At 42.1% G+C, this 23,987-nt stretch overlaps 1 protein-coding gene across 8 annotated transcripts in view; it reads left to right on the top strand.

Annotated features, from left to right (window-relative positions):
* The window catches only part of SNTG1 (syntrophin gamma 1), a 462,794-nt gene that overhangs the window by 250,019 nt on the left and 188,788 nt on the right, over positions 1-23,987 (top strand). For 4 of the 8 annotated variants that reach the window (XM_079902226.1, XM_079902222.1, XM_079902224.1 and 1 more), the window contains 2 exons: positions 14,310-14,363; positions 21,944-22,078. In XM_079902226.1, coding sequence (XP_079758352.1) covers positions 14,337-14,363; positions 21,944-22,078 — 162 coding nt within the window. In that variant the 5' untranslated portion in view covers positions 14,310-14,336. Of the gene's footprint in view, positions 1-341; positions 448-11,548; positions 11,607-14,309; positions 14,364-21,943; positions 22,079-23,987 lie in introns of those variants that run through there. The other 4 variants (XM_079902227.1, XM_079902223.1, XM_079902225.1 and 1 more) reach the window with 4 other exon arrangements.

The raw sequence follows: 23,987 nt of genomic DNA, 5'->3' as shown, positions 1-23,987 counted from the left end.
TCATATGTACATACATACTTTTCAATTGAATTGTGGGGAAATAAACCATGCCTGCATTTTCCCATGAGCCTGTGAAAAGCCCTGGCCTCATGAGCCATGGAAATAGCTGATATAACGTTAGGGGCTATTTGCTTTCCCTTCTCAAGAAACATTCTCACCTACCATACGGATGAGATCTGTAGCCAGCTGTTTCTGTAATAATGGAGTTAAGTGCTCTGATGTAAACGAAAAAAAGAGGTTTCTCTCATTTCTCTCCCCCAAAGCCAACTGGATACATCCTCAAGTAGACATCATCCTAGGTGAGCTCCCAAGCCTTGTCTTTCTATGTGTTTTCACATTAGGGAGGAACGAGGCCAGGGAACTGGGAGGCATCGCCAGGTCTTGAGAGCCAGAGACAAGGGGTTTACCTGGTCCTTGGAAAGCATATTTGCATCCTACGATGGTAAGGTAAGAACGCAGATTCCTTCCCTTCAAGTCTCAGTGGAGCAAAAGGGTTTTGTGTTTCCTCCGTCTCTCCTCTTGCGGCCTTGCCAGGTTGCTTTGGGCCCGGCCTTCCTGCTGCCGGGATTCCTCCACTGCTGTTCTCTGTCTCACGGTTCTGGAATCGCGCGGGCTGTCACCGTCTGGGGGCTTATTTCTTCCACTCATGTCTGTGAGGGAGCCTGGGGGTGTGGGGGGAGCTGAGGTCAAATGCCTGCTTGGTCCCCACCTCGAGGGGACAGATTCGGGTCGTTTTGAGCCAGACTTCCAGACTCGTCTGCCCTTCACACCAAAGAAGGAGCAGGGGTCCAGGGCGCATCGCAGTGCTGTTTGGACAGACCAGGGGTTTAGAGTCCAAAGGAAGGGTTCAGTTTTACCATAAACATCAATGTGGTGTTATATTGGGCAATTGCTCTACCCTTGAGAGAGAGCCCGTTTCCTCATCTTCACAAGTAGAAAGTAACTCTTACGAGGCTCCATTCAGGTGGTGTTTGCACAGGGCCTGACCCACAGCTGGTTCACACCTCCAGGGGCCGTGGCAGGACGAGCCAGCCCGGGTCGGCTTCCCAGCCTCGGTGGGCCAAGCATCACCGTGCGAGCTTTGTGCTCCCGTCCCATCCACAGTCGGATACGCACGTGTGCGTGCGCTCAGCACACGCACCTCTTCTCCCCAGCAGCCCTCCGCCCAGAGCCCGCCTGGAAGCCTCTCTGCTTCAGGATGGGCTTCACCTCCTCACGGGGATTCCCTCCTTCCCTGCGCTGCCAGCCGCTGGGCAGCCAGGCATGGCCCTTCCCTCGGCGACAGGGCTCAGGGCCCCGTCACGCACAGCCCGCACGGATGGGAGCTGCTTTTCTCCCTCGGGTCTTCTCAGCCAGGACCCCCAGGGGCAGGACTCTGCCCCCCACCTGCTGCCCGGGCAGGTAGGAGCCAATCAGTGTGCTAAGTGCGGCTGCCTCGAAATGGCAGACGAAGTCTACGTACTGCTTCTGAGACATGTTTTCTTCCTGCTCTGAAGTGATGTGCATTCTCAGAGCATCAGGCACATCCGTGCTCTAAGGTCGGTTCAGAATCGCATTCCAGAATCAATGTAAATGTTCCTTGCGTTGGGGGATGATCGCTACTCTTCCCATTCCCAAGATGAATAGATTTTATATTTGCATATTAACATCGCTTTCTGTGCAGTCGGCCGACCTCAGGGAAATTGACGAGCCCTGACTCTGGAACAGCTTCCCTGCCCTCCTCTCTCGATCATGTCCTGTCAGCACAGTCATGTTTTTCTGCATTTCCAGAGTGATTTTCTCTCGGCACCTACGATATTTTCTAGTACGTTAATAAGTGCTGAGTGACGTGATTTTAAGGGATATCAAGCAATTTAATCTTGTATTCCTTAAAAATGGACAAACTAGGCTTAATAAGAGAAAACCGTACAGTGAACTCGAAAGCCAACCATCAGTAATTGCTGGGCTATAGGAGCTGCCACTTCCCTGCGGTTGCCTGGAGCCCTGGTATTTGTGTGTGGTCAGAAGCCGTGCTTGCTTCCTCTGTTTTTGTTGTCTCAGGTACTTGCTTGGTCCTTTAAAATCCAAAGCCCAGCCTATCCATAGCCTATCCCAGCCTTTTCCAGCTGCCCTGACGTAACGTGAGGCCTCTTTCCAGTATTTGTTGTGTGCCCGCCGTGCGGCAGGCTCCGCCTGTGCTGGGGGTGGGGCTGCTATACTGGCCAGCAGTGGGGGACCCGCCTCCTCGAGGGGCTGTGGGCTAGTTTCAAAAGCACCTTGAACTTGATAGGAACAGAAGTTAGAGAAACCTTAGAGTTGCCGCACAAGCTGTGCTGCTGGTCACTTGCAGTTCGTTTCAGGGATGCTCATATACTCCTGTGTCTCTTCCTGCTCAGCAGAGCAAGTTTTGTTCTGTTTTGTTTTAACCTCACTCACCTAATGAGGATAAAGGCAAAAGTCAAGACCATTTATCTCCACGTGTCGTCAGGAAACCCTCAAACACAGTAGAAGGGAACCAGTCCCATGTTTGCCTTTGACACACTGAGAGAGAGAAAGGCCGTGAAGCCACGTGGGCGATTCCGGAGACAATTAGCCCAGGACCCCAGTTCACTTTTCAAGATTTCTGATGAGCTTTGCAATGATTTAGGGCTTAGGAAATGCTGACCCAATAATACTACGTTCAACTTTCCTAACTACTTCATTCTTTTAAGAATTCTCCCTATAATGACTATGTAGATAATTGAAATCACTGTAATTACGAAATGACACTGCTGCAGGTGCAGAAAGGTTGGTTTACTTCAGCAGTGCTGGGCTCATGCCATGTTATTTTTCACAGATTTCAAATTCAGTCAGTAAATTATAAAAATTACCAACTTCTGTGCAGTTACAGAAATGTTTTTTAAGCCTCGATTAACTTTTTCAAGTTCAAACCATCAGTTGCGACGATAGAACATTTTCCTGCCAGACATTGGTATTTCCTGTCATTGCACGTGAATTTGCACACAGTCGGACACCCTTTGTCTCAGTATTTAAGAGTTTCGTGTGCTGGCATTACGTGACCTCAGAAGTGCCTTCCCACCACCCTCCTCGGCCACCATCCACAGGCACATCACCCCACGGAGCTGCCACGTCGTGAACTTGATCTGTTCTGCCTTCTTTCCCACTGCAGAAATGTTTCCCTTTCACCTCTGCTGTCGTAACTGAAGCTGTCAGCTAGTTCCTTCCCTGGGTACGTGACTATCAAGATTTCCCCAAATAGTCATGCCTTTCACCCTACTCTGTGCTCTCTGAGTTCACCGCCTTGATCCATGGAGTCGCCCCTGCTGGACAGTGGCTCTGGGTTTCCCACTTTTCTACTCTATTCATACTCTCCGTTCCGGGGCCTGCTCTGCACCTGCTGGACTGGCCAGCATGCAGTTGACACCTGGACAGGGCTGGACCTTACACTGCTCTATGCATCCCGCTTTCTGCGTCTGCATGCTGTAACCTGCTGGCATTTCTGGGGTCCCCAATCCGCTTGCTTTGCATGTTATCACACGATAACACCCTGGCTTAGCTCCAGTTTTTGCATCTCTGTGTCTCTTGTTGCTCCCAGTGTGATAATTTTTTTCAGGAAAGTTTGATTTGAGCTAATCTTGCATCCGTGATGGTAATGTTTTCCAATCTCAGAGTGATTCTGTGAATCAGTCTAAAATACGACACAAATGTCTAAAAGAAATATGAAAACAAATGTGTTCTAAATTAAATGTGTGAAAAAAAAGCCCAGAGTGGTCTGTCAACTTCTCCCATCCTAAACGCTTTTTAAAATATCTTTCAGCATCAAGGGAGTAAATTTTAAGGTAAAAAGCTTCAATATTAAAGATTAAAAATCTTATTTCAAAGTATTTTTCTAGTTCTTCCTGTTGGCTTTTGTCAGTCCTTGGTCCCAGTTTAAACCTCTGGGCTTTCATTGTCTTACTTCTGCCTCTTCCGCTGTGAAGCTTTTTTCTCTCTTTGTACATGAATGTGTTACAGATTTTTCTGACTGTATTGTACTCATTTAATTCACTGAATGGTCATGTTAAAAAAAATAAAACCAGACAACTTTCCTAGAAATATAAGTCTTTGTGTAGAAGACCTGTTAGGATAAATTAATGATGATTCTAAATCTCAGTGAATGTGATAATCAACAGCTATTACTGACTAGTGTTACTATTCACGCAGAAACGCTCAACACACCCCACACAGACATACATCAGCACTCCCAACCTTTCAGGGTTTCTTCCCATCACACTAACTAGGGCAGCAAACTTAACAGTGATGAATATATACCAGGCAACCCATCATCATTTCCAAAATATCTACTACACAACCATATATAAATGTATATTAATATAATTATATATATATACACACATATATTTAATCCCAAACACTTGGATTGCTTAGCATCTACTTGGTAATCCAGTTTTCTATCAACATCTGGCAGATCACATTGTTTTTTTCTTTTTTCTTTTTTTCTCTTGGAGAAAAGTACTTATGAGTTTTATTATTTCTGTGGTACGTTGGTGATATCCTGGAAAGCACCTCTCTTAGGGGAGAGGTGACCTGGGTAAAGGGAAACTTCCTCTGACCCTCTCCAATGTCTTGGATTTTTTTTTCCCTCCAGCGATTTGCTGGGAACTTCTCCATTGGACCCCCAGACTTCCACAGAGGAACTCTCATCCATGGGTGTTTCTCAAACTTGGTGTTCTTTGGGGGAAAGATGCTGGAAAACTCCTATTCTGCCATCTTTACGATGTGGCCCAGCCTGTAAGCTCTTGAGTCGGGCTCTGCTTTCTGAGGTGAGAGCCAGGCGCCCGGGGCTAAGGTTCTTTATTACTCAGTGCTCAGGCGCTGCACTTTGTTCCTGGATCTTCTCAGGCCACTCGGTGGACAGGGACGCATTCCTGTTTATGGCATTTGGAGTCGGTCTAAGCAGAAGTGTACCCTATTCTGATTTGCATTTGTTACTATGTAAGACATGTGTCATTCTCATCAACACTGCTGGACATCCACGTTGTGTGGGCACCCTAATTGCCTCTTATATATCCTGACTAAACTCCCCCATTCTCCCGGGGGCGGGGTGGAGACCATCAACCTGAGATTATAGTGGCTGAACAAACCTCAGGGAACTTAAATAATCTGACAGTTACGTAGACAGCAAGTGAGTGGCCTGGATTCAAACCTAGACCCCCTTTACTACAAAGTTAACATTTCCTTTCAAATATTATGTTTATACTTTGTCTTTCCAGTTATGAATGTGACATGTGTCTCCTATTTCACACAGACCTAACGCTGTGCTTCAATAAATATTGAAGCCACGATAGGAGAAAGAGCTCATGTAGGTTTAATAATATTGAGTTCTATTTCAAATTTGGGCACAAAACTGAGGAATTTTAGAGAATGTATACCACTTTTCTGCACCTCCCTTTCCTCAGTAGTATTCAAGGAGGTTAGATGAAAATGATGGTCAAGGCTATGCTTGTTTTTAACATTTTATTATCTGTTAATCTGATTAGATACTTGATGGATTCATAAATTGAGATAATCTTTAAAGGTCTGATCACGAACCGGTTTGTGACATGTACACACTGCTATGTTTAAAATGAATAACCAGGCTTCCCTGGTGGCGCAGTGGTTGAGAGTCCGCCTGCCGATGCAGGGGACACAGGTTTGTGCCCTGGTCTTGGAAGATCCCGCATGCCGCGGAGCGGCTGGGCCCGTGAGCCATGGCCGCTGAGCCTGCGCACTCAGTGGGAGAGGCCACAGCAGTGAGAGGCGCGCGTACCACACACACACACACACACACACACAAATAAAATGAATAACCAACAAGGACCTACTGTATAGCACAGCGAACTCTGCTCAATATTATGTGAGAGATTTATTTTCATTATTACCATCATGCAATTATTGTTCCATGTTTTGAACATTATATCTTGCACCTTTTAATAGTATTAATAAATAATAATATTCTTTCTTATAAAATGGAGCTGAATGCACGTGTTCCCTGCTGTGAACCATGATTTTACATATTAGTGTTAAAATACATAACTTGTCAGGAGAAGAGCTATTTTGATGGTGAAGGACTCTGTGAAAGGGAAGTTGCCAGCGCTCTTCTACCATATTTTGACCACCTTTTAGATGCTCTAGACCTCTCTCTTTGATGCTAAAGCCATATATTTCCTGGGGCCAGATTCCTCATCTGTAGCCTTGCTGATAAGTGTGGTCCAAGAACCAGAGGGCCTTGACTGTCTCTCGGGAGCTTCACCTCCCCCCAGGGATGTGCTAACAGGATCCCAAGGCCATTCCTTTGCACAGTAAATTCTGAGCTGCCTCTCTCTGAAGTACAACTCAACTGCTCTGCTAGGCCTCTTAATGAGTGAAGATTTCTTTCCTTTAAGTTTTGCCATTTTTGAAAAATAATAGAACATTTTTTCCAATTTATGTCAGTCCCTGAATTTTCAATGGCAGCCATTAATATTGTTCCATTTCCCTCTTTAAATTCACAGCAGGATTTATGTCAGTAGTTGAAAAGGGAAAAGATAAATCACATGTCTGTTAAAATTTGTCATTATTGTTCAAACCAAGGGCTGGATATTAAAACCATGATGCTGAAAGTATTGTTCTTACTATAGAAAAATATGGTAATTGTTTTGAAATAACATGGTGATCAAACATTTTCCCCTCAATATCTAAACATTCAGTTAGAATATCAGAGTTGTTATTTTTGGAGTGATAGAAAAAGATCTTAATAAGTAACCATGTCTAACAACATTATGTCAGCACTTTCCAAATCTATTTAATTGCATTACTAGACTTCGGTGTATTGTTAGCATTTTGTGTGGTCAGTGGCTTATCTTTTGTTCTGATTGCAAAGCCTCTGTGGATGGACAGTGTCGCTGCAATAAGGCGCACAAGGGGTTTGATTTTCTGGCCCCGCTGTGAGGGCCTCTGCCTGGAACACTTCAGGCTCGAAGGGCCACGGGGACCAGAGCAATTACCTAGGACAGTGGCCTTTAAACGGGGCCTTGCAGAGCTCTGGGCTTGGAGGACCCCTGAGCCAGCTGCATAGGATGTGTCCGCGTGGAATGGACCCGGCGCTTGCGGAATTCAGGAGCTGAGGATACAGAGAGGGTGGATGAGCTAGAGGTCTGATATAAAGGCGCGCGGCTGAAGTGTTGGAGTGGCAGAATCTAGGCACTGTGAAGCCAGCATCTTCATCAATCAAAACTTCGGGGAAAAATGGAAGAAGAAACATTGAGTGTGTAGCAACATGAACATTGACACCCACTTATATATCCTTTCCTGGTTTATTTCTGTGCACAGTGACAAGGCTTTACAACTTTGTACATAATTTCATGTATTTTATCCATTTTCTGGATTTGGAGGAGGAGATAATTTTTGCAAAATAGGCATTCCAGAGATTTTTGGAGGGCTCCCTTTGGCACATATGTCTCTTTCAACATCCTGTTTGTTTCATTGCTGATTTGGTAGGCTTGCAGTGGTATTCATAAATTTCCAGAATTCCTTCTTTTTTTTCTAAGTATTAAGTTTGAAACATACTTTCTTCTCTTTTTCGTGGAGTATTATCAAAACTCTATAATTAAAAATAAATATTCACTCAGAAATATAAAAATCTAGCTAAATAGATTGGGTGAAAATGAGTTAGCATTAAAATAAAATGACTTAAGGACCTGACGTAATTGCCTAAATACACATTTACGTGCTGTAAAATCAGAGCAGACATTCAGAGTCCCCGTAAGTTATCAAAACATCAATAAGAGATTGGAGTTGTTTCACTTTAAAAAAAATCTCAGAGAGAGACAGAAAATTCCAAAACTTCTTGACAACTTTGCACACAAGCAGAGTAAGCATAGCTGACCAGAACTGATAGAACATTTAGGAAAGAAAAAAACTATATATATATACATATATATATATATATATATGTATATATATATGCTAAAAAGTGCAAAAATGCCTTCCATAATCTCAAGGCCTGCAAAAAACGGCCTTAAAAGGAGGTCTCTTTCTAAGGGGACAGAGCAAGCGGGGACAGGGGAGTTCTCAGCTGAGGGCTGGGGGCTAGCTGCTGGCCCCTCCCCTGGGACACCCACGCCAGCTCCGCACAGGCTGCCCCTGAAGGGCTGCTTTCCTTGTCCTTGTGTTGCTGTGTGTGGCACTGTGATGAGAAGGATGAAATGTGATGGACGTGCTGTGTTCAATTCCCATTCTCTGCCCTACCAGGAATTTGGACGTGAGGGCAGAGGCTGACCTCTCTCAGACCACAGGAGCTGAGGGCGGCCAGGTGGGTTTCAGACCCTGTGAAATCACCTCTTAGCTGCTTGGCTTGGCCCTTACAGGAGGCAGAAGCAAACTGCCATCCTGTTTAAGCCACTATTTTGTTGGCATTTTTAAAATAACCAAGCACCCTCTTAACCAATATAGAAAGGGGAACGATGCATACAGACTCGCCCCCAAGGTACCCACCACAGAACATACAGAAGGTTCTCTAAAATCAAACCCAAGTGACTGCAAGTGTCATTGTTGCTCCTATTGCTTTAACCACTTTATTTTGGGGGGGGCAGTTAATCAATTTCCAATCGGTCAAGGCATCACGAGAAGATGTGAAAGCGTGTAGAGAGGGTGTAGGCTGGGTTTGACTTTGGGATACCCCAAAATATGAAAGATAAATTTTGCATATTTTATAATTTAGCCTAGGGCAAGTTCTACAAATAGACAGCATTTTTCCGTTCAGTAAACTGAACTGTCAGAGTAAGCAGAGTGTGACAGAGACTTTTTTACACTCACTAAAGCATTCTGGAAAGTATCTAAATAATTTAAATCCACGTGTATTTGCACTGATGCTTTCTGTGCTGTCTTACGTAACTACCTGCTCGGGTCTCAGATCCCCACGTGTTGTGGCTTTGGAAGGAAGTTCTCTTTATCTCATCAACCTCATACCAAATGAAGCATTTTGAGAGAAGTAGTATTTCCACATGCATGAGTCTGACTGTTTGTCTAACTCTGCTTTCCCGGTTTTGGTTATAAAGATGAGGTTTAATCAACAGGATCTGGTGCTCTTCTCAGCATGATTGACAGCAACAGTTGCAGTTAACTTCTTAGTCTTAGGTTTAATCCTAGGAGGCAAGACCTTTGCACAGAGGCCAGGTCTGAAGATCCATGACATGTAAGTGGCACTCTGAGGGTACTCGGGAATATCCAGCTCCACTCTCACTATTCAGGGACCAGGCTGGCACCGTTCCTTGGGTCACATGTGTCATAATGGTAGAAACAGGTCTCCTTAGGCTTGGACTTTTCCATGCTGTGCAGCTTCTCCCTGAGCTGGTCAAGGGGATTCTAAATTGATCAGGAACGTGATAGGTCACATTTATATATTGTGATTCTGTAAACATTAAAGTGAATTTTATCCTTATCCACCCAAGCTACTTATGCATTACTTTTCTCATCTCCATATTTTAAGTGATGAAGTTTTCTAAGAATCATTTTAAGAAATTCATTTTCATAAAAGTTTTATTTTTTTCCCTGATAAGACTTATACTAAATACTAATAAATCAGTAAGCTATTTTTCCTTATCCTTGGATATAGAGATGAAAGCTTTTGGAATTGTATATTTGTTATTGCTTTACATTTTAATACAGATTAATTATTTAAAAACAATCATATAGAGAAAGCCCTAAAAATTTCAGTTTTTTTAATTTCTAAGTTATGCAATAAGAACTATGAGAAAAGAACTTCATTTTTTGCAATGAATGTACCCCTAGGAAAAACAAAAGACATTTTTTGTTTTGTGGGGAAAAAGAAATTCTTTGTAATTTTCCATGAAGGTATTAGTTAATTTATCTTGTTAATAAACCAATTGCAAAAAATCAAGTTCTTTTCTCATAGTTCTTATTGCATAACTTAGAAATACCTAGTATAAAGTATATTCTGTATACTTTATATAAGTATAAAGCTTATGTCATTGGGCTTGCTGGTACTGATTAGCTGTACTTAATGTATTTTCAGAAATACTTAGAAACATGCTGTTTCATTCAGTTATTGTCATAGACTAATACTGCCTAATGAAACCATAGGATCTCAGTGGCATACACAACTGTATCAATTGGGATTCTCCAGATGAACATAACCAGTCGGATACCCATATATCTATGTACATGCATTAAGAGATTCATTCCAAAGAGTTGGCTGCCACCATCGCGGAGCCTGGAAGTCCAGAGTCTGTAGGATGGGAGGGACTTGGTGCTCCCATCTTGAAGCAGAATTCCATCATCAGAGACATGTCCCAGTTTGCTTTTAAGGCCTTTCAGCTGATGGCATGAGCCCACTGCTCCCCACATTATGTAGAATAATCTCATTTACTTAAAGTCAACTGTTTGTAGATGTTAGCCATAGCTACAGCATACCTCACCGAAGTACCTACATTAGTGTTTGATTCGATTACTTGGTACCGGGTTGAATAACTGGCCTAATCAGGTCAGCACATGAAAACTAACCATCACAGTTCACCCTTGTCAACTTGACATTCACACTCTTCTCCTTAACCTCCCAATAAGGACGGTAAAGTCTTACTTCCAACCGAGATGAAACAAGTACCCTGCGTGCAACCCAGAATAACACGAATCATTTCCTCGGAAGGGAACACGAAGTCCTGAAGTGACATTCACTCCTCTCCTTGATGTACTGTGACTTGAATGCTGTGACGTAAAAGTCTACATTATTAATAAAACTTATGTTAGATCATAAGAGGATACAAGAAGGAACAAAGACTTTCATCATCATATTTATAATAAAATAAGGAAGAAATCCTCATACAATTACAGTTCTCATTTCTACAGCTGGACACACGGTTGTAACTGGTATTGAAACCTACCTTCTACTACCTTTGCCCTCAGCAAGCACCTCAGCTAGTCATGGTTCTGTTTAAGGTGGAGGGTTAGCGTAATTTTGACTGGATAAGTGTAATTGTGGTGCTTCCTAACAATGGAATTTTATCCTGATAAAAATAAATGACCTATTGAGCCATGAAATTACCTGGACACACCTTAAATGCATATTTCTAAATTTGAAAAGACAGTCTGAAAAGACTCTGTCCTGTGTGATGCCAATTATATGACATTCTGGAAAAATCACAACTGTAGAGACAGTAAAAAGATCCTTGGTTGACCAGCTGTTCACAGGGAGGGAAGGAAGGTTGCACAGGTGGAGCACAGGGGATTCTTCAGGTCTGTGAAGTGATCTGTGTGATACTGTAGTGGTGGGTGCATGACACTGTGCACTTGTCAAATCCCGTGGAAATTTAAAGCGCAGAGTCAACTTGATGTGTGAAAATTTTTAAAAACTTCTTAGGGGATCAGGAAACCCTATTATGGCAAAGCATCTACTGTAATACAAGGTCTGAAATAATCTCACTGAAATGGGGGAGGAGAAAAGGGGTTCACACTCATCATTTTGGACATGAGTGCAGCTTGTAGTATCAAAGGCAAAATAAACGGTGCTCTAGTGGATAAAATTGTTCCCACAGGGATATGTGTTAACAGATCCTGTGCGCTGTCCCTGTACGCTGGGGCTGAACAACTAGGTAAGTGAACGGTGGGTCCCTGCGGGAGTGGGAATCTACAGACAGACAAGGGGAGAAACTAGGAAGGTCCATGCAGTCATGTGTTAGAGACGCAACATCACTAAGAGCTCATGGTTAGCTTAACAAAGATACAGATGCTTATGCATGGAAATCTTTATAAATGCATGCATTCCAACACGGGTTATCATATGCACATATATTCCTTGCTCTGTCAGCTGAGAGGTCCTAAGTAAATGATTGGATAAATAAATAAATGGAGAAGAATAGATGCATCTCCTGTCTAGAGCAATTCCAAATAATCCCTGTAGATACTCAACCCTCAAGGAGGAGAAGCACAGCTCCCCACCCTTTAAGCGTGGGCTGTTTATAGTGACTTGTCTCTAGAGAGTGCAGTGTGGAGAGTGGGACCGAGAGGAACTTATGGTGAGAAACCTGATAAACGTCATCTCAGCCAGCCCATCAAGGTCAGCCTCAGCAGCAGGGATAAGGCGTGCTGACTGTGATTCTCTGACGTGAGGAGGTCAAGTGGCATTTATCTCTGGTCTTCCTCTCCAGAACCCATGACCCCACTACAGTCATGAGAAAAACGTCAGAATAATCCCAACGGAAGAACATTCTACCAATTACCACTAATCCTCAAAACTGCCAAAGTCATTAAAAAAAGGGAAAGTCTGAGAAATGGTCATAGCTAAGAGAAGCGTGATGAGACACGGTGATGAAATACAATGTGGCATCTGGGATGGGATCCTGGAAACTACAGAGGACACTGGGGGGTGAAAACAAGGAAATTTCAAAGAAGTAGGGCCTTAACAGTAAGATCACGGTCCTGGTTCATTAGCTGTAACAGCGTTACACACCATATGCCATACTAAGGCATGGTGTGCATAAATGTAAGATGTGAATAATAGAGGGAAAGGCATGTGGGGAATGTGGGAACCCTCTGTGCTATTTTCACAATATTTCTGTAAATCTAAAACCACTCTAACATAAACCTTTGTACAGAAAAGGTCTCAGAAATTTTTAAACGTATAAAATACAACTTTTATTCCAGTTTTTAAATTTATAATCACTGAAAACAGTTTTATGATAGCTATGAAATTTATGTTACCTAATAATTAAATTGCTTTGCATATTACATTAATTCTTTTTCTGAATAAATACCTGATATTATTACCAGATATTTTCATGAAAGCCAATGGAAAATTAAGAAAACAAGGAAGATGTATTAAAAATGGTAGAAGGCATGGGTACACCCCCTACTCAAATAGAGATTGAGTTTAGATGGTGGTTAAATACCTTCACGCCTGTTTTCTCTGGTTGCATTTAGTAGCAGGAAATTGATTCTAGACACACCGTGTTTTTATGTAATCAATAAATACTGAAATTCTCCTCCTTTTATAGAAAAGGAATAGCTTCATGTCAGAGCTGGCGATAAGTAGATATTTGCTTTCAAATACAATCTTAAGAGCAATTTTGAAAAATAATAGTTAAACTAATGGCAAATTTCTCACGGACACTAAATAAATAGTTCGCGTCATCAGGTTATAATTTCAGCATCAAATTGCCCTTTCATTTGCTGATGATTTGTTCTTACCTAACTTTACCAAAATCAGCCTCCGTATGCTTTCCAGTCACACCAGAGCAGGCTCACAGCCCACAACTTATTTATGGAAAACAGTGTATTATGTGGCTTGTTGAGTTACTACCGAAAATGGTCAATCTCTTTTCCTTCAAAGGCAACAGTAATAATCCAGTGACAACATACTCCATTCCACTCACCCTTGATCAAGTGTTCATCAGTCTCACACAACAGAAAATGACAAAGAGGACAAGATAGTTTACTGTCCCCAAAGCTGAGAGGAGCAGTTGTTTGAGGTGTATAAAGTCTCCTATTTCGGCATTCACCGTTCATTTCACTTGGGGTCTCATTCTCCTAAACTGTTAGATTTGGGCTCCGCATTTTTATACTGACAGGATGTCAATTTTCTATGACAACCCTTAGTTTTATTAAGTTCATCACATAATTAAAACAAAACTCTCCAAAAGCATTTAAAATCAAACAAGACATTTGCATTTATGTGCATTTAAGTCTATGCCTATCATTTAGAGATTACAGTGACCACTAAATGCATCTGTATTAGGTATTTCATACATTGATTTATCTTTATATTATTCACCCTGATAAATAGCTTGCTTTCTTAGATCACTCTGTTTGTGAATTACATTTTAAGTTCTGGAGAGAATTATTCATGCATGTAGCTTTTTAATTAAAAGGAGAAAGATTAGTCAACCTTTTATCGAGAGATAACCACATGAAAGGCAACTTTTAATTACTCCTTTTGAAGTTTCTTCCCCAGTTGCCAAGTGGGGTTTCACAGGGGATGCAGGGATGAGCCAGCCCCTGAGCGGCAGGCTGATCCCGCCCTGGGTCCCATCCGGATGCTGAGGGGAGGGAGCGGGGCCTGGAAATGCACATCCCCGGCCCGCGGAACCATGGCCGTAGGGTTATTCTTCACAGAAGCTGGAGCTGAAGACGTTTCATCTCCTCCTGCCGTCTCTTCATTGTCCCCTGGGAGCTCTTGTCCTTACAGGTGGCTGTAAACAGTTGGCCTGCCGGCTCCGCTGCCTAATTTACTGTACTTCGTTACGTCCTCCTCTCTGCCCCTCGATGCTGTGCTTGATGGCCTTTCTCTGTCTTTTCAGACGACATCCTCTGCGGTGCCGCAGCACATGGATTTCAGGACTACCTGTGAGGAGGTAGGTCGCATGCCTTCCGTTTTTGATGAGGGGAAACAGGTGATAGGGAACGCTGGGCCCTCCCTTACGTATTTACGTGGAAAATGGCTTTCCACAGAGGGACGGGTGATGGGCCCACAGTGTTTCCAGAGCACGAGCTGTCTCTGCAAGACTGGAAAGGCCTCACAGGCCTGGGGAAGCCCCGGGATTTCAGTCTTCCTTCAAGAAGACTGGCGCATGTTTCATTGGACTGAATTGTCTCTCCCCACAAACTATACGCTGAAGGCTTCAGCTAGTGAAAGAGCTGGAGCTAATTCTTTTCACATAAATGGTTATAAATTAGAAGACATCTAAGGTCCCTTCAGCACTAAAAGACTTTGATTTTATGATTCCCATGCTCTTTAAGTATTTCAGTATTAAGTATTGATGTACGGCGACTCTCTGTAGAGCTGTCATCACGTTCAGTGTGAGCGGAAGTGATGCATTCATTGCTCTTGAAGGATGTTAGAGGCCATCCATTCAAGTGTGCAGTCAACAGTGCATGGAGTTGGGGCTCCAGGAATGCAGCTCTTCTATTTTAGGAAGAAAGATTATCTTTCCATGCAACACTCAAAGCATTGTCTTTTCACTCTTCAGGCAAAATGCAAATATTCATATGTTAAAATATTTCATATTTGCTTAAAAGGTTTAAAATAGTTTAGTATGTATAAACAACCCAAGAAAGAAACAGCCATAACTAGATTACCTATAATAAAGTTTAAAAAATCTTCAGTATTAACATTTGTCAAAATTGTTCTTTTAGCGAAATGTCATGTATTATATTTCTTGCAAAAATATCTTTTTAAAAAAATATTTGTCACAGTAGGTTCAATTTTAGGTTGTTCAGAAAAAATAATAAATTACTTTCATTCCTTCAATGCTTATTTTTCATTTTTTTATTTTCCAAGTTTAAGTATGGTAATACTTTTAAAAATCCTTTATACATGCTAGCACTTTTCAAATTATATTATATTATAGCTATTTGTTTACAAACCTCTCTCACATGCTACCCTGAATATTATAAGGTCAGAATGTGTAATTTATTCATCTTTTAATTCAGCCCCTTTCAAAGGTTCATACTTAAAAAAAAAAAATTACTGTTTTCCGAGCTTACACTTAGAAGCATAAATTTTAAGTGTGTCATTTCTGGTTGTAAATACAGTACGTGTTATCATACTGGTCATTTTGTATGAATGTAGTAAACCTACAGTTTCTTTTAAAGTTTTATCTTACGTTTTGGGTGGTAAAGCACCCATCAATCTGAATGGATATTTGTGTGAATGAGACAACGTGACACACATCGGAGACGCATGTGGTAGAGACTGGACAGTGGCCAATGTTTCTAACACATGGTTCACCTTGGATGTGAGAGGCTGTATAAGATTGATTTCCCAGACCGTTTCTTACACAAAATGTTTTGATTCATTGATTTGAAACATACATCAAATTCTGTCCAAGGTTCAGCTGTTTTTTATAATGGTGATGCCGTTGAGGTCCTCTTACCCTTACTTCTGTAATAGATGTTCTTTGCTCTCCGGCAATGATCCCTTGAGGATCTCACCATTTCAACGCTGCCAGCGTGGAGCAGACCTCAGAACTGTCAGAGCAGTTCCCGCGTGTCTGACACATGCTGGCTGGACCGGAAGTGATGCAGGACTCTATGGTGCCCCGAGGATGATCGAATCGCCCTGAAGATGGACCGAAATCAAAGGGTTTGCCAGAAATTGACAGTCTTAGAACGTTTAAGTGGACCTGCACCGTAAAGACAATTTAGCTTAACTCTGCCACTTTGCAGATGAGCAAATGGAGAGGTTTTATGAGAATGCTGAGTGACATTTAATGAATTAGGTACAAGCAAAACCATCATGTATAGCTTGGAATGCCTGAGTCTAATTTTGGGCCTCTTTCTTAAGTACTACATTGCTGAAAATTATATCAAAGATACATTAAATGAAACTTGTTTTCTCTTGACTTTCTCTTGACTGATAATAAACTACTAAGGATGAAAATTTGATATCCACGTCCATCAGACAGATCCAGATAGAATATTACCACGCAGATGCCAAGAAGTCTCTTCTTTGTGAAGGAATAGAAGTGTGGCTAGATAAGTTTCATTTAAACATCTTAATTATCTAATACGGACTTTTTTTTTAAAGGAGGGTTATTTATTGTTTAAAAAATTCTTCTCTTAAAAAGAAAATGTTGTAATTATTTTAAAGTAATTGGGATTCAAAAGTATGACAAGAAACAAAAATGAAGAGAGAGAATACAATCAGGACAAATGCAAAACCCACATTGTAGAAGAAAAAGTGTGTGCATACCCAGGCAAAAGTACTGACTTCTCCACCTTTAAAAGTGTCGTCAAGGGCTTCCCTGGTGGCGCAGTGGTTGAGAGTCTGCCTGCCGAGGCAGGGGACACGGGTTCGTGCCCCAGTCCGGGAAGATCCCACATGCCGCCGAGCGGCTGGGCCACAGCTGCTGAGCCTACGTGTCCGGAGCCTGTGCTCCGCAACGGGAGAGGCCACAGCAGTGAGAGGCCCGCGTACCGCAAAAAAAACCCAAAAACCTATGTGTTCCAGTAAACCAATATTCTATCTTTAGTGTGGGTTTTCCTCATTGTTCACTTTCATATCCACATTCTTTAAAATAGGATCACATCTAGGTGTTGAGTATGAAAATACATATTTCTCTATAACATATTTAACAGTTTAATGATTCATGCACACTTATAATCTAGTCTCATATAATAACATATAATCTGTGACTATGTTTCATTCAACAAATATTGAAAATCCCAGTATGAATAAAAGACTGTACTAGGTCCTATAGATTAATAATCCTTAAAAATGAAAAGAGTCATAACTTATGAAGATTTTCTTTAGATAACAGCGTATAAGGTGAAGTCAGATGATGTGACATGGAACTAAATGTCATGGAAGTCACTACATGTCATGCCTAAATACACGATTAACTGTTAGGTGAATGTATTTATTCAATGAAAGCCCTGAGTTCCAAATGTTAAGGACTCCTCTTTAGATGGAACGGTCTCTGAAGATTGCAAGGAGATACAAGTTTTGTACAAGTGCTTGAAAAGTGGCTGGAATTTAGCTAAGGAGGAGGCCAGGTAAGACCCCATCCCAGCAGGCAAAGGAAAGGGTAAAACGCAGTTTGAAACATCTTGTGTGAAACAGCATTAGTGCACTGCTACTACAAGATGGTACAGGATAAGGAACTACATATCACTTGCAACTAGAGGCTTACAGGACAAGTTAAATTAGATTTGGCAACCAAAATACAGAACTATGAGGATTCCTACAAGACTGTCGTGCATAGAATGGTCTCTGCCTGGTTTCTTGCAGTTTATTATATCTGATATTGCAAATTCCACACTTCAGGGTTAGAGGAACACAGATATTAAAGTTCCATGAAAACACAACTTGTGTTCTTTCAAGGACTAGAACCTCAATTAAAGAGGTCTTAACTTTCAAGTAGACAGTGGGTGACAGTCTACTTTTCAAACTTCCAAAGGTACTTGGTTTCTGCAAAGCATACATTCTTAATAAGTTTACATGTGAGGTTTGTTTTTAAAACAGATAAATCCATGTAAATTCTTGAACACACTTCATTGATTCACAGAAAACAAGTCAATGACTAGATGTTTAAACATACTGCCTTTTAAGTAATTAAGAGGTATTGCCTTTTAATATTCCTCTAAGCAAATAGTCTTCAGTGTGGGTTTTGCAAAATCCAGCTGCAATGTAGGATCATCCGTCAGGGACAGGAAAACAACCTTTGAATGTATTTATCACTTTTCAGGTTTTACGTATGTTGTATAATTATGTAATATATTTGTATGTTATATGTAACACATGCATTTCCTCACTCATGCGTGATGCATCCCCAGTTAAACAAGTCTGAAGACAAATGACTGTTATGTTAGTAAAGAAAAAGAAGCTGCAGGTCTTAAGTTTATACTAAAATGTGGGACTGATCATTATTTGAATGATTTTTTTATTTTTTGAACAATCTGGGTCCACAGATCTGTAAAGACTTTGCATCCCTCAGTGTTCTAGTTTGTGCCGCACCGGTGGCCACACTCAGTGTCCTGTTGCCCGTTCTCGCCCCTGTAGCAGTCCATGGGGGATGAGCCCATCTGGGTCAAGCCTCTCCTGGTATCCGCTAGTGTCCTGTGCTCCCTCAGCAGCCTAGCTTTGGCAGGAAAAGCATCCATCAGGCCCAGAGTGGTTTCTGTCTCATTTTTCCCTCACTGGCCATTGCTCTGATCCATGAAGAATGGCTGGTTCAAGATGGTGTCCTTCTCAGAACTCTCTGCACTCCCATAAGGAGATGCTTGGTAACCAAAGTGCTACCAGGTGAAAGACACAGATAGCCTTGTCGTCGTGTGTGGAAAGACTGGGGGAGGCATCCCCTCAAAGACCTCTGCATGAGGGGACCAGGGCCAGGGGATAAGAGCCTGGAGCCTGGAGCCGGGCAGCCCGGGTTCAAATCCTGACTCACCCATCTCTGCGCCTCTGCTGCCCTGGGTTATCAGAGCCAAGGGGATTAATACTTCAGGGCGCACAGCCTGCCTTCACAGTGGTGACGCCAGTCCAGCGGTGCTGCTCTGAGCTGGGGGGCGCCCCAAATGGACTTTACCCCTCTTCTTCCAGCTACTGTAGCAGCTCCGGGTCTGAGCCAGTTGCTTCCCGTCCCCAGAGTTTCCTGCGCAAGGTTTATGTTTCTGCAACAGTAACTATGTGCTCACTTCCCCAACCCCCATCCATCTTCTTCTCTGCTGTAAGAAATACATTCATAAGACCTAACTCTAAACGTTTATGTTATTTCACTGCTCTTAGGTTCCTCCACGGCCCCTCCCACCCGTTCACACGCTGGGCACACCGTACAGGGGCCTGACCGCCCCGCCCCCTCCCACATACCACGGGCTCGGCCTCGGGGCTGCGTTCTCCGTCGTCCGGGGAGCATGCATTCTCATGCTTCTGGATGTTCACTCAGCTTTTTCCCTTTTGGATGAAATTACTTTTGCCTTCTCTAATTATTGTTTTCTTGATTTATTTTTTCAAGACAAGCCACACATTTTTCTATCTACAGAGCCTCCTCTAATGCCCCTTCTCCCATGAGTAGTTAGGTCCCTTCTCTACGTTGCTCCTGTATCAAGTGCTCCAATATCATACTGCATGTTATTTATACATGTACATTTTTAGAAGTAGGAATACTCTGAGGCCAAAGATGATTGTCTAATTCACGTCTGACTCACTGTTAATGTTACACAGTATTGGCAAAGTGGATGTGTGTGTCGGACTTTTAATGTATTTTCATGTCCATAGGCTGAATTTTCGTAATAGAATAAATGTAACATCTGTAATGCCTGGAAAATGTATTTTAATGTGAATGTGTTGTTAGCTTCATTATCTCTCAGTTTGTTATTTTCTCCAAACAGCTATGTATTGGTGTATGCATATATATATATATAATTCTAACAGAAAGTTGCCTCATTCTTTATTTTCCTTCAGTCTTGTCCTCTGAAGAGTCAAGCATGGGCTCCAAGTCTGTGTTCTGTTTTCCAGACAACCATCTAATAGTTAGGGGACATTTCACACATTACTTGAGTGAATGGAGCTTTGACCATATCAGAAATGTGATGAGAGAAACCTCATAGCTGTGTTTTAGTTCCTCAAACTTTCCCTGGCGATCTTTGCGATCTCTTTGATGTGTAACAATAATGTATTTATGGGATCTCAGGGAAAAGCCCCTCTTTCATCCACAAGTTGAGACAGGGCTTTATTTGTGATTGCCAGCTATTCCATTACATTTCTGGGGGAAAATGGCTCGGGTACTGTACATCTAAAAATCAGCAAATGTGCCCAATTTTGTTCCCTTAGCTTTGATATTATCTCCTGCCCCTCTCTCCCCTGCATCGCAGAAGTCCCGATGTTGGCCCCTGGCCAAGATCACCTTGTAAGCGTGAGAGACTTTCCCATGTGAAAAATGCACAAAAATTGTGTCTGTATTAAGGAAAATATAATTTGCTTTTGCTGACATTCTTTTGTCTTTTAGACATACGCACTTGAGTTAAGCTCTGTGGTAGATTAATGGATGCGATTTAGGGGCCCCAGCTATGCATAGCCTCGGAGGAGGGACTGATGCCATCATGGCTCCTGGAAAAGCTTGTTTTTCCTTAAAAGATATTATAACACTTACAAAATAATTACAGACCGATTTAACATTGTATATAATAGAGGGTATAATGGTATGTATTTTCACATGGGAAAAAGCAATTTACAGAAAGAGTTATCTCTGGAAGTTACGGTATCTAAGTATATTCTCATCAATATCATGGAACATTCTTTTAAAGAAACAAACCCCTAGCAATCCACATCTAATTTATATTCCAAGGGAAAGAAAGTCTCATATTATTTGTCTGGGATTTTGTGCTCATTAGATAGTAAGGGTAAAAATGTATTTCTATGTACTTCTCCCTTTATCCAAATTAAGAATGGCTCAATGGTTATTAAATGAAAATGTAATTTCCAAGGTAGTCATTGTTTTTGTTGACTTTTTAGTTCAGAGTAACAGCCAGCGATTATATTCTGTTTCAAAAGAATTTCCATTTGCATCTCTGATAAATGGGACCATAAAGTGCCCTTGCTAAGGAGAATATTTCCATTTATCTGGCAAATATTATAACCCTGACCTGCTTCAGGAGGGACGAGATGTGTGGACTCCGTCTGTGATCACTAAGCTGATGGTTTAAAGCCATGCAGTACAAGTTTGGAAATACTCACAGGCTGTTTCCACAATTCCCGGAAATGTGTGAAGCAAAATCAGTGGAAAGGGAATCAAAAATCTTGGGTCTCAAGCCAGGCTGTGTCTTAATTAGCTGTGTTAATTCAAGCAGTTCTTCACCTCTTTATCCTGGTTCCCTCCTCTGTACAAGGTGCATGTGTGCTGGTGAATGGGTTGATCAAATAGTGGAGGGTAGAGAAGATAAGAAGGTATGTTTTTACAGGTTTAAAATTCTGTGAGAAAGACAGTAAGTAGATGAGTGGTTGCCTAGGACTGGGTGTGGGAGGATGGAGAGATGGGAATATTAGGTTTCTTTACAGAGTGATCAAAATGGTCAAAAATTGGTTATAGCAATCAATGGCTGCATATTGCTACACTAAAAACATTGAACACTTTAAAGGGTTGAATTGTATACAGTGTGAATAGCATCTCAATAAAACCATTATGAAATTTATATTGATTGTAAGTATTAAACAAAACTTTCACTATTTTAAAAATATACTGTAAAACTGTAATCCTTACTTTCCAAATCTTTGTGGGGATTTTGTCACATAATCTCTATTATCTGAGGTCTACTTTATGTGAAAAGGTTATACTTTTCTGTGTACTGTATTAAGTTTCAGACTCATCAGAGTGCTTTTCCCGAGCTTTCAGATGTTATTCATCATGTTTTGCTATAAATATGCCATAAAATTATAATCTATAAACTAAGTATAATTCTTTTCTCTGTTTTGCTTTCTTTTTTTTTCTGTCTGAAGACAAAGACAGGGATTTGTTTGCTGCAGGATGGTAATCCGGAGCCTTTCAAAGTGCGGCTACACCTGGCCAAAGATATTCTGATGATCCAGGAACAGGATGTGATATGTGTGTCTGGTGAGCCTTTCTATTCTGGTGTAAGTAGCTCTTCCTTCCCTTGAAGTTTTCTGGGGTTTTTTTAATTGTTGCTGTTAATAAAAATGTCTATTCACAGAACATACTTAATATTCTTTCTCTTACTTTCAGAGCCAGTAATTTTTGTTTTCAGTATTAGTAAGCAGTGTCCTTGTATAAGGACTTGTACTTGGGTCCAAAGGCGTACAGTGGGCCCATCTCCAGCTCGGTGTCTCATTGACTCTGAATTGTCATTATGTGACTAGAGTGACACTTGTATTTGTAATCATGAGAGAGTGGGTTCTACACTTCAACACCGAGGACTAAATGAGAACAGTGCGTGGCAGGTTCCCTGCCCTGATGGCATCTTGCATCACAGTGAACCTTCAGAGGTGGTGCAGAGGTGGAGCCCAGCTCTTGGCATCGGAGAAGCAGGAGGCTTTAGGTAGTGGTCCCGGAACTCAGTGGCGAGGCTTCTCCCCAGGGGGTTGTGCCTGAATAATTCTGTGGGCCTCCTCGATAGAATCAAGCTAGGTGCTGTAGCAAGCTCTGTCTGTGCTCTAAACAGCTAACGCATGACGCTGATGCTAATCCAGTCTCTGCAGGAGCCATAGGTTGTCTCAGCACCCATCGGGCTGCTCCCTGGTGCTGAAGTGCAGCTCTGGAGGACATCCTTAGGTGTGTTAAAGAACAAAGTTTTAACTGAGCAGATTTAAAGATCTAATTAGCTTTGTGCAGTGATCCGTGAAGCGGGCAGCATCCCATCTGCCACGCTGTTTAAAAGAAGAGGTTTTCAAAGGGAGAAAGGGGGCAGAAAAAGGAAATTTTTCCCAAAGAATGTCTTGTTTCAGTAGAGGTTGTCCTCCTAAGGGGAAAAGATGGGGTCTGTGAGGGCAGGAGGTATACTCACTAGCGTTGACCAGGGAATTCCAGGTTGACTGGTTAAAGGGGACGGTCCTGGGAGAGGCTGAAACTTCAGTTAGGTTAAGTATTAAGATTCAGTCTGGTGACGTGGTCCTAGCACAAGTGATTCCATCTTGGGCCTATTGTCTCTTTTTTAACAATTTTCCCCTTTTGCTCAGACTCTCAGCTTCTCTGAGAGATGTGATCAAAATGTAAGGCATGAGCGCCACTCTCAGCTACTGCTCTGAAGCTCTCGTGGTTTTGTCTGATCCTCTGTGTGGTATCGACAGGGCATGCCGTTTGGTTTAATCCCGGGACATTCACGGCTTCGGGTTCACAATATCTAAGTTGGTCATTCTCGTTGTTCCTTTTCTGGAGTTCTTGTATTAGGGACATCATTGACTTGGTGGTTAGTGGCTGAGAACTTGGATTTAAAGCTCTTGGGAAAACACAATTCACCAGGGAAACTACTATGATTGTTAAAAGCAAGATAATCCCCAGTATTTGGAGTGCACTTTGGAGTCATGGTCGAGACCCAAACCAATTGAAGTCAAATAAGTCATAGAAAGACCCACTGACGCAGTCACCTTTTTAAGCCAAGTTGCTTGATCTTGTGTACGTGAGTGTCAGCTTCTCCAGAAGTGTTAATCCAGGTGTAGCAGGCGGTACTGGCCACGGCACAGACACCTCCTGGCTCAAGCTAAAAGCTAATCCAGGGCTGTCCTCTTATCAAAAACAACTTTGGCCAGAGAGTCAAAGGATCTTTGTTGCGCAGCTGTTGTCTTAATAGTGGAGTCTGCAGTACTTTCAAGAGTTAATGAGGGGTTCCTGATCGTAGCCTCATCTACGTTTACTCCTAACCGGGGAGGGACAGCCCACCAAAGGAAGCAAACCCTGAGTCCTGAATGCTTCCTGGTAATTCCCATCCGAACCTGTGGCTCAGGACTGGAAAGGTGCCAGCCGTGGCGGCAAGTAAAGTCTTAAGGGTGAACAGACCACGCAAGTGTTTCTCTTGCCTTGGGTGTTTTC

The sequence above is a fragment of the Stenella coeruleoalba genome (genome assembly GCF_951394435.1).
Source record: "Stenella coeruleoalba genome assembly, chromosome: 17".
Lineage (NCBI taxonomy): Eukaryota > Metazoa > Chordata > Mammalia > Artiodactyla > Delphinidae > Stenella > Stenella coeruleoalba.
Note: the sequence above shows the minus strand (reverse complement) of the source record. Positions and strands in the feature narration are given on the sequence as shown.